Genomic DNA, 11,696 nt, shown 5'->3' on the forward strand with positions numbered 1-11,696 from the left:
ACTGTCTTCTGTGGTTTTTCTAATAATTTTTTGTTTTGTTTTTAGGAATTCCAGCGTTGTTTAATATCGGAGATGTCCGGACGCGGCACTGTAATAGCTTGAGTTGTGAGAACACAAAGTCTTTCAGTAATGATCCAGAAGATCCTTCAGCAGCTGCTTTAAAGGTTTGTTAATACATTTTTTTCTTTTTGTTACATTTGACTCATGAAAAATAAACAACAGGAACCTTGGCACGAAAAGGAAAAGCAAATAAGAGATTCCTCACCATATGGCCATCTTTCCAATTGGCGACTCCTTTCAGCGATTGTAAAATGTGGAGATGATTTAAGACAAGAATTGATGGCTACGCAATTACTTCAAGTATGTTTTCTTCATACAAAAATAAACGTGTTAGATTTTTAAATGATTTATTTTTTTTGTAGATGTTCAAAATTATTTGGGATGAAGAAAACGTCGATCTGTGGGTGAGACCATACAAAATTGTATGCTTATCAAATGACAGTGGTCTGATAGAACCTATCCTAAATACCGTATCACTGCATCAAATCAAAAAGAATTCAAACAAAAGTTTGAGAGACTATTTTATTGATGAGTACGGCGATGCTGGGGGTGAAAAATTCCGAACAGCACAAAAGAATTTTGTGCAAAGTTGTGCAGCTTATTGTTTGATTTCGTACTTGTTGCAAGTCAAAGACAGGTGGGGCTCTTTTTTAACTTAATTTTGTCGAAATAAACATATTTCAGATACTTTAATTCTTTGAACAAAAACTAATTGAGGTAATTTTCTTAATTCCAGACACAACGGAAACATTCTCCTCCATTCAGATGGCCATTTGATACACATTGATTTTGGTTTTATCCTTAGCATATCACCAAAGAATTTAGGTACGTAATGCCTCGAGTACATTCTTAAACAATTGAGCCTAACTTATGTAATTTTTTCTTTACATTTATTCTGAACAGGGTTTGAACAATCCCCATTCAAACTTACCCCAGAATTTGTCGATGTTATGGATGGAACATCCTCAGATTTATGGACTGAATTTAATCGTTTGTTACTCGTTGGAATGATGACTGCACGCAAACACATGGACAGAATAATAAATTTTGTCGAAATAATGAGAAGCAGTAAGTATTTTATTAATTTTTATATTTCAATAAAAATAAAACACCTAGACTAAACAAACTAATAAAAAAAAATTATTTATCAAAGATGCTTTCCCTTTTCTAGATGCTCAATTGCCATGCTTCAAAAACGGTTGCTCCGGCACCGTTCAGAATCTCCGAAAACGTTTCCACATGAATCTTACAGAACAAGAAATGGAACGTAAAGTCGAACAACTTGTCCAAGACTCTTTAAAGAGTCTCTCAACGAAACTTTACGATGGCTATCAATATTACACGAATGGAATATTGTGAGAAAGGTTTTCAATTAAAATCTAAAATTTTCAACAACAACAGAAACAAAAATAATATAAAACTAAATCGAGGGAAAACTAAAACAAAATAGGAAACGAAAAAAGTTTAAATTCCATTTCTCTCTCTTAAAAAAGTTCGTATCTGTAAGTAAATGCATTTTTTATGAAATCGTCTTTCTCCACTTTCTCTTAAATTCTCTCTTTATGTGCAAATGAGAGAACGATTGATCGTCTGTTGCATGTATGAGGGTGTGTATGTTATATATAACTGTAAAATAAACAAATTAAAATTAATTGTAATTGTAAACTTTATCAACAAAAAATACACAACATGCGTATAAAACAAAAAACAAAAATATTAATAAATAAAACACGATGTATTTTATAACTTTTTGCGTGCGTATGATTCCTCTTTTTCTACAACCATTTATGTAATAAAAGGAATGTTAGTTGAAAATATGCTTGAGATATCCCCAGAGTGTGACGATAGATTCATAAATAAAATAATTATTACCTACATTAAAAATAAATCTAAACTAAGCTTTGCAGTTTTCTCTATAACAAAAAAAATAAATGTAATTGTCTATATAAATAAATTTAATAAACAAAACAGAAAAAACAAAACAACAAACTTATATAACGATTTTATATGTGCTATTTCTTATTCAAAAACAAATAAATATAAATAAATATATTAATAGATAAAAAAGTAAACAAATTGTAGTTAGTGTCTTCTTCCATATTAAATAAATAATTATTATTATTAGTTTTAATTATTCATTTGGCTTGTGGAACAGGCGTTATATACAAAGGTTTACTCTTAAAATAAAATAAAACAAAACTTAAAAAGGTCTTAATCTCGTATTTTCTAATCGATGTATTTTTTTCTCTTCGATAAACTTTCGTCTTTGCTGTGTAGAACTCTGTCGTCTTTATTAATTCCAAACATTCAAAAACAAAATCTTCGATTAAAAATAAAACTAAATTCATTAAACATAAAAATCGATCAAATGGAAAATAAATTTTAAAAAAATATATAATAACAAAAAAAAAATCTATTTTTTCTGTGAAAAAGTACGAAACATTAATTGTTTGCAAAATAAAATTAAAAACACAAAAATATTTATATATATATACATACATACAATGCATAAAGGCAATTTTAGTTAATAATATTAAAATTATATAAATATATATACATATGTTTAAAAACATTTATAAAATAACGTTAAGAACATTGAAAGAAAATTTTGAATTCAAATCAAACGATTCCATGGAATAAAAACAAAATTAATTAAATTTTAAATATTTATGAGTGTTTTGAGATAAAAATATTAAAAAATAAAACAAAAATATTTATGATTCATAAGAGGAGAAAATCCACTCATTGCCAAATGTATAAAATTAAAAAAACAAAAAACAACTCGAAAATAAAATTTTAATCTTAATTAAGTTTCCTTATTGAAAAAAATACAAATTTTTGTAGGTATACATTACAAAAGAAAATGAAAAACAAATTTGCTGACTTTTTTTTAAACTAACAACAACCCAGTAAGAAGAAGAGTATACATACAAAAATTAAATTAAACAAAAAAAACTAAACATTTAAAGACCGTATAAAAATAAATTATATAAAACCCAGAAAATGACACGCCTTCAAAAAAATAAAATTTGAAAAAGATTGTAGTGTAAATTTAATAAATCAATCATAAATAATTTGTTCTTTTTTTAAACAAAACTTTGCATATACATAATTATATAAAAATAAATAAATATATTAAATATTAAGTTTAATTTTTTTATTTCTAATTTAAACAACAACCAACAAAAAAAAAAGATACTATATACAATTATTATTATTAAACATTATATAAAAGAAAAATATGTTCGGCTAGCTATTATCATAATAATTATTATTTTACTTCTTTTTGTTTTTAATTTCATTATGACTTATATAATATATCGACTGACTAAAAATGAAAAAAAAAATGTCTAAAATTAATATTACTATTCCGGGAGATAATGTTAAGTGAGGTTGATATGTAGGATTTATCTCTAACTAAGCCACATTTCGATATTTATATGAAAAACAAAACAAAAATAAAAAACAAATTATATTTTAAAAAACGTATATTTTTTGTTTTAAGTTTAACAAAATGAAAAAAAATTAGATGTAAGAATTTAATTTGATTTGAAAAAGAAAACAAAAGATATTTTTTTTTTTGGAATTTTATTTTAAACGAAAATACTATACATATAATAATAAAAACTGAGGAAAAAATTATATACACATAAAATTTGAGTTTGATTTTTCGTTCACAGGGGAGCAGGTCAAAATTATGTATGATACTTCATGGTCATAACACTTTTTGGTTAATATTCTCTATTTCAAAATACTGTAAATTTAAAATACCGTGTCCCAAAATGCTGTTTTGTCAAAATTATGTACATCATTATACTGTATAATAGTGGAAGGTTTTGACAGATCAATTAGTTGGGTGCAATTGTTTATGCAATTGTTGATTATGATAAGAACAATTCATACAAAAATATGAGAGTGTTACAAACAATTAAGACGAAGAAAACGAGAAAGAAAAAATAAGAAGATACCATCGTCTTTTTTTGTCTGTATTAATGCTAAGACTTGTGAATTATCATACTTATACATTTTACTGTTTAAGGGAAGTATATTAGAACATTTTCCTTATAAAAAATTATTATGAAGTTTTCTTTAAAAAATAGTATCCTGTTTTCAAAGTACTGTTTCCAAATACTGTAAATAGACTGAAAAATAAACATCGTTTTGATATTGTAAAAAAGTGAGAACTTTTTTCAGCCTTGTTTACAGTATTTGAAATACACAATTTTGGGACACAGTATTTTGTACATACAGTATTTTGAAATACAGTATTTTGAGATGTAGTATTTTAAATACAGTATTATGATCAATACACCATTTTGGCCCAAACCCATCTCACAGTTGAAATTGATCATTTAAGAAAAAGGTGTATGTTTGATTTGCTTTTATCACACAAAAAATATAAAAATAATGTTGAAAATCAGCGGCCCTACTATGTATCTCGATTCTACTTTTTATTCTATTCGAAACTCATATCCGATTCTACTTTCAAATCTTAATCGTAATCGTACAAATGAAAGTACCAACTTGTTCTCAAAAAAATTTTAACTATCGAGCGAGTATCGAGGTGTTTGACAGTTTTAAAAACAAAAATTAAAAAAAGAGGCTGGGATGCGACCCACACTAATAACTTCCCATACCGTCTGTCGATTTGTCTTGCTATAGTTTGTCTATATGTTTGTCTATATGTACTAGTATCAATTTTTACCAAATTTGGTTACTATTTTTTTATGAAAAAACGGATTGTTGGATTTTTATATAAAAATTACTGAATATCGAAAACAATATTTTCTGTGAAATAAAATAAGTTTGAAGCTAATATTTTTAATTTTCTTTTTTATTTGAGTCGAAAGTAAATTTTTACCAAGTTTAAGTATTGTTTTTTTAGAGTTTTATTTTTTGTAAAAAAAACTTTTAATTCGATTTTTTCAAAATTTTACCAAATGTTGAAAACAATATTTTTTTTAAGATTAAATTAGCTTGAAGCCAATATTTCAAATTTTTGAAAAGATATTTGAGTTGAAAATCAATTTTTACCAACTATTGTTAATTTTTTTTTAGGTTTTTAATTTCTTGTACAAAAACTGTCGATTCGATTTTTCTCAAACTTTGTCCTAATGTTGAAAACAATATATGTACATATAAGTAAAAATTAATAACAAGCTATTATATGAAATTCTTGAAAAAATATTTGAGTCGAAAATCATTTTTTACCAACTTTTGTTATTTTTCTTCCGGTTTTTAATTTTTTGTAAAAAAAAACTGTCAATTCGATTTTTTTTCAAAATATTACTGAATGTTGAAAACAATATTTTTTGAAAGATAAAAGTAAATTAAAGTCAATATCTCAATGTTTTGAAAAGATATTTGAGTCAAAAATCAATTTTTAATAACTTTTATTAATTTTTTGTTAGGTTTTTATTTTTTGTAAAAAAACTGTCAATTCGATTTTTCTCAACATTTTTCGGAATGTAAAAACAATATTTCTTATAACATTAAATAATATTGAAGCCTAAATTTCAAGTTTTTGAATCGATATTCAATTTTTACCAATTTTGAGTAATGTTTTCATTTGGATTTTTATTTTTTATAAAAAAAAACTGTCAATTCCATTTTTTCAATATTTTATCAGATGTCAAAAACATTATTCTTCGTTGCACAAAATTGTTTTGGAGATGAAATCATATTTAAGTCTTAAAATTTTGGAGCTGACAAATTTTTTTTTCAGTTTTTTTGATTTATAAAAAAACCGTTAAATGGAATTTTTCCAAAAAATATATTTGTTTGGTATCACGTTACATTTTATTATATAAAATTTAATTAAAGTCTCTAGCGTTTTTGGTTCGGAAGATATTTAGGGTTAACCAAAATTTTCACCTTTTTTTCAAACTGCTATGGTTAAAAAACCAGCCACCAATTTTCTTGAGAGCCCTTTCTGCATATTTTTGCCTTAGTATTTGTATAACAAAATTTATTTGAAGTCGATATCTCTTCTGGTTCTTGAGCTATGGACGACGAAAAAAACGTCGCAAAAGTACGGACGTACGAACGTACGAACGTACGTACACACGCACGCACAGACATGTTTCTAAAAACCTTTTATTTTGACTCTAGGGACCTTGAAACCTCGAGAAATGTCAAAATTTTCAATTTGACAAATCGGACCCATTACAATAACTTCCAATGGGAAGTTAAAAAATATTAAAATTAAATAGGTATTTTCAATAATTAGAAAATGTCGACCAAAAAAAGAAATTCAAGAAAAAAACATCTCCTTTGATAACAAAATACCCACTTTCTTTATAAAATTCGAACCATATGCAAGAGACAACAACAAATCTACCTGACTAGCCATACAAAAAAAAAACTGTTTATCATGCAACGTTCAAGAGGCAAATATAGAGTAATTGGAAATTCAAATTTTGAATTTGATAATGAAAAGAGTAACGTTCTTTCACTATACATTCAAATACATTTACTTGAGTTCTGAGTTCGCTTCTGCGGGAGACATACCCTTAATACCTTTACCAAAATTTTATCAAGCGTACAATTTTATAAAATTTGTGTCTCAAACATTTTTCCATACGCTCAACCGTTTCAGAGATTGAGGATTGTAAGCTCAACTAGTTAGCTTATCTAAGCGGTGTCTATTATCAAATACAAAAATGGCAACGACATGATTTAGTACCCTCTAATAATGGGACTGGGTGTCCAAGATGTATTTCTGGAGCCAATTAATGAAATTTTATCATTACCTTCTTATTTTTTTTTTCGGAGTAAGCTTACACAATGCAAAGAATTTTTTTTAATATGTTCACACAAAATGTGGAACGCTGAAGTATGTATGTATATCTCTGGCCTTTTATCTCTGCAACTGTTAAGCGTATAAGAAAACAAGTAATACTAAAACTGTGGCGAATTATAACCTTCACGTTTTTGGGAAAGGTGTTAGATAAAACCATTGGAGGTATAGAAGCTAGATTTTTACAGACTTTTTACACAAATTTTAGAACTCTAAATAGAGGGTTTAAACACATTTCTATCTTACTATCTCTCATTCCGAGGTTGATCCCATTTTTCGCCTTATATGGAGTACGATGGAGATCGATGATACTAGAAAAAATATTGAGGTGAAGAAAATTCAGAGGAAAACAAAATTAACCTATAGGTTCACAATTTGACTCTTACGGGGAGAGTACGATAACTTTGCCGACAAAGTTTGATGACGGATTTGTGTAGAACAGTTTAAAACAGGCATTTTTAGTATGGGAGGGGGATCTATCTCCCCCCATTTAGGCGGTAGGGGCAATTTAAAAAAATATGTACATTACATGAAAACAAAATAATTAAAAAATAACGGTAATACTTACAGTTAAGTATTATGCCTTTTTTTAAAGCCAACATTTTTGTCTATTAGTTTGTTTTTAAATCAAGTCAAAACTATGCATAGTTTTTGAAAAAAATAGTTTTAAAGTCAAAACTTGTGCAAAAAAAAAAGGTTAAAGTGTAATTTTTCAATACTTCAAGATTAATTACCACTGTTTTTATTTCAGAATTTATTGCTCTTATTTGTTTTTGATCAAAAACTGAAAACTAGATGATTTTATGTCTATTAGTTTTTAAGAAAATTGAAAATTACAAAAACAAAATATTTCAATTAAATTACTTTTTCCTTGCTTAAGTATTAACGTAGGCTTATTTTGATAGTAACAATCGAATAAGGATTAAGATATATTCATCTAGCACGCACTCCAACTTGCACCCATCCCAAATCCTATAGTGTAGCCAAGCAGGGGCATCTCACTGTTTACATCGTAAAGCAATTCATTTAGCATAACCCAGAATGCACCACTAGAAGGTAGAATTGCATTGAATTCCGCGCCCCAGTCAGTTAGTCTTTAAGTAAGTCAGGAGTTAGTAAAAAATAGTCACGTCAATTTTCAATGTGTTGAAGACTTGCATAGTCTCGTCAGTGAATTCATCGTCAGTACTAGTGTCACTGTGGAGTTCGTTAAATTCGTCATTAATGGTCAAGAGCAGAGGTTGTTTCGGCGGTAACATATCTTCTAGGAGTTCAATGCGAACGTCGAGGGGGTCGAAGTGCTTTAGTTGCAGACCCACACTTTCTTTTCCATCAATCAATCATCTTGCACCCACCGAACCTTGCTCCTTTCTTACCTTGCACACACTTCAACTTACACCCACCCCAAATCCTATAGTATATCCAAGCAGGGTGGTTGAAAAATTACACTTTAACCCTTTTTTTAACTTTTTTTTGCACAAATTTTTACTTTTAAACTATTTTTTTCAAAAACTATGCATAGTTTTGTCTTGATTTAAAAACAGGCTAATAGAAAAAAATGTTGGCTTTAAAAAAAAGTATAATACTTAATTGTAAGTATTACCGTTATTTTTTAATTTTTTTTTTCATTTAATGTACATAGTAAAAAATGCTTGTATTAAGCCCCTCTACCAAAAACCGTTATTAAATCTTGTCGCCAAAGTTATCGTACTCGTGCCACTCTTACACATCTTTCAATCAAAAGGCAACCTACCACCTACCTACCTTGTAACAAGATGATACAACTTCATTTAAATCAAATAAGAACATGAACTTTCCATTAAATTGTTTAGTTTGACCGGTTATGGACTAATGCAGGACAAGAGCCAATGCTTCCATTAACATCACCTCCTGGTGCAGCGAAACTGCAAATCAAAACGGACCTAAGATCCCCGTGAGAAAAGTTCATGAACGCTGTATTTACATTTCTAATTACTTATTTCAAACAAATTAAAATAAATTTGAAAAAATTCCAAAACCCTTTGAAACGTGCATTTTATATTCGACCATATATTTTTAAATTAATGGAGCTCCTATAAAAAAGATACTTGTACAGACAAAGCGATCACTAGAGATAACGACCAAAAACAAGCAGTTTTAATTTGATGGCATTCTTAAGTGCGAAAAACTATTAAGCGGCATTTTCAAGGAAATTCAAAACATTCAAAATTTATTTACTCACAACTTCAAATTATTGACAATTGATTAAATATCTACATAGTAATATGTAGGTTACATTACACGGTCATAATTGTGATTAATCATGTTAAAAGTCATTGCCATTCAGATTAGCAAAGCCTTTACATCGTTAAAAGCACTACCCGTTCAGAATCCACAGTACTGGGCATTTTCCTTGGGAAAAAACCCAAAGGTATACTGAAGTTGTTGTTGTGAACTGCAATAAAACAAATGTTCCTCCAAGATTGTGAACATTTTCAAAATTTGAGAATGTGCAAAGAGTAGAAAGTTTTCCTTAGATTTTTTTCTAAATCGAAATTAATTGCTCAAAAACCGATATGGATACAGGGTTTCCATATAAAAAGTTATCGCAAATGCTCGGCACCTTCAAAAAAGAAAAATATGTAGATTAAAAAATTTTAATTATCATATTATTATACATTATTTAATTTATGTATTTAGTTAAAATACAAAAGGTGTATTGTAAATCAAAAAAATATAAAGAATCGTGATTACAACAAATACAAAAGTTGCTTGCTCTAGACCGGGTGGTTGTGAGTTACGGCGTTAAGTCTCTTCGTCAAATACCATATCACCCAAATTAAAGATGTCATCGCCTTCAAAAATATTTTATTAACATTTTGTTGTTATACGATTTGGGCAAAAATTACCGAACCTTGGGAGTTAAAACTTGTTTGGGTTTTATTACATTCCAAGAATTTGAAATTTATGACACTTGAAAAACGAACTAGTTTAAATTTGCCTTCAGAGAATAAAGTTGACTGCAAATGAAGGCCCTTAAGGCCCAACTATAATAGACATAAGCAAACATAAACTTATGTCAAAAAACAAACGAAAATTCACTTAAGTGTGTGAAATACTGCGGGTAGCCATAATGCTATTTTGGTCCCGTATCTACATACATGTCAGATTTTACTTATGCGACGCTCTTGCTTAGGTTTGCTTAAGTTAACGAAACTGAGAAAAATTGAACGAAATGGTGCTAGACTCTATTATGTTCACTCGTGTTGAGATTCTTAATATTCGCACGTTTACTTATGCGCTTAAAAGCTAGCTTATGTCATTATAGTTGAGCCCTTATGTTGTCTGAACCTGCCCAATGTCATAATTTTAAACTATTATAACGCCTAAATTACTAATTGCTGAAACACAAACACGCTTCAGCTTTGGCTTCGCCTGACGTTTACGAGTTCAGCCATAAGAATTCAATACATGCTATCACAATGAAGCTTCGACCTCACGTTTCGTTTGACAATCGTTAGGAAAAGAACGTAATGTAACGTAATGTGACTCCAAACGGAAGCTCTAGTTCAATTATCTGAACATTTGCTTTGTCTGACAGCTCATCAGTTGTAAAAAAATGTCAACAAACAAAATATTTGCTCTTTGGAGGGATGATATAATAGAAATGTCATTCAAAGCAACCTCGAAGCATGCCTAACGTAACGCAGACGAAGCCGAAGCTGAAGCGTGTATGTGTTTCAGCCATAATTGACATATCGCCCAAGAGATGTCATGCAAACGCAAAATATGTCAGATAGCCCAAAAACTCGTTACGTCAAAAAAGCGTAACAAACATGTTAAACAAACCGAAATGGTTTGCTTGTTCACCGTACGTATAAACAGTGAAGTCTTGTGCTCACTATAGGGTTGGGCACAGGTACTAGGTTCTGTGTTTGCAAAGTTTCTTTAAATCCAGATTCTTTAAATGCAAAGAAACTGCATACACCCAAATGTGTACCTACCCCAAATCTGTATCAGGGGGTTACAAACCTAAGCGTCTAAAAGTTCCTAACAATCTAAATGTTTGCTTAATAAAAAAAGTTTGGTCGTAATCAAAATTCTAAATTTTGTCGTTACGACACTAAGACTTGGTTTGGGCTTTGTGACATTTTTCTAGTGATTACGACGTATCCGTTTTTGGGCTTTATGTCATTTTATGATTTGGGTTATGTGTCGTTAGGTGATAAGAAATAAGAAACGATAACAATCATATGGATTTTCCATGAGTAAAATGAAATAATTTATTTTTGATCTAGATCTGTCAAAACAGAAATTTCCCCTATTTTTGCATTCCATTGGACAAAATAAAATGATTTATTTTTGATTTAAGATCAAATCTGTTGATCTGGATTTTTCGACATATTTACTCCTTTATGCACTGAAACTAATAAAATTTTAAAAAATTTGACAGCTCTACACTAAAAAAATGACACAAAGAATTTGGGCGTTTTTTTATTTAAAATTTATATGGGCGTTACTACATTCGTTTTGCGTTTTTGGCGATTTTGTTTAACTTTCTGAGCTTCGTGAAAAATGTTGGGTTTTTACGCGAAAAGACCCTATGCCATGATTTGCAACCTGGATTTTGATTTCGACTATTTCGCACACTTAGAATAAAAGTGAACTAACTCAAAAATCTCAACTGGTGGGAAATGAGCAAAAAGACTTCAAGAAAGTGTTGGTTTTAAGTACTTTTGGTTGTATTTCTCACATATTTATTTTTTTCAGAAACTGATTAATAATGAAGAATGGACGAATGATTTGAACATAGCTTCGGAAATTCAAATCAAATGGGGTGGCGCAACAGTCCGTTGTG

At 29.0% G+C, this 11,696-nt stretch overlaps 1 protein-coding gene across 4 annotated transcripts in view; it reads left to right on the forward strand.

The window, feature by feature from the left end:
* Nucleotides 1–2,935, forward strand: part of LOC129947898 (serine-rich adhesin for platelets) — a 235,095-nt gene extending 232,160 nt beyond the window's left edge. For 2 of the 4 annotated variants that reach the window (XM_056058650.1, XM_056058651.1), the window contains exons 7-12: nucleotides 46–164; nucleotides 223–360; nucleotides 423–697; nucleotides 797–885; nucleotides 964–1,128; nucleotides 1,214–2,935. In XM_056058650.1, coding sequence (XP_055914625.1) covers nucleotides 46–164; nucleotides 223–360; nucleotides 423–697; nucleotides 797–885; nucleotides 964–1,128; nucleotides 1,214–1,419 — 992 coding nt within the window. In that variant the 3' untranslated portion in view covers nucleotides 1,420–2,935. The remainder of the gene's footprint in view (nucleotides 1–45; nucleotides 165–222; nucleotides 361–422; nucleotides 698–796; nucleotides 886–963; nucleotides 1,129–1,213) is intronic. The other 2 variants (XM_056058652.1, XM_056058653.1) reach the window with 1 other exon arrangement.
* Nucleotides 2,936–11,696: the final 8,761 nt, after the last annotated feature.

Source organism: Eupeodes corollae, chromosome 2 (assembly GCF_945859685.1).
Source record: "Eupeodes corollae chromosome 2, idEupCoro1.1, whole genome shotgun sequence".
NCBI classification, from domain to species: domain Eukaryota; kingdom Metazoa; phylum Arthropoda; class Insecta; order Diptera; family Syrphidae; genus Eupeodes; species Eupeodes corollae.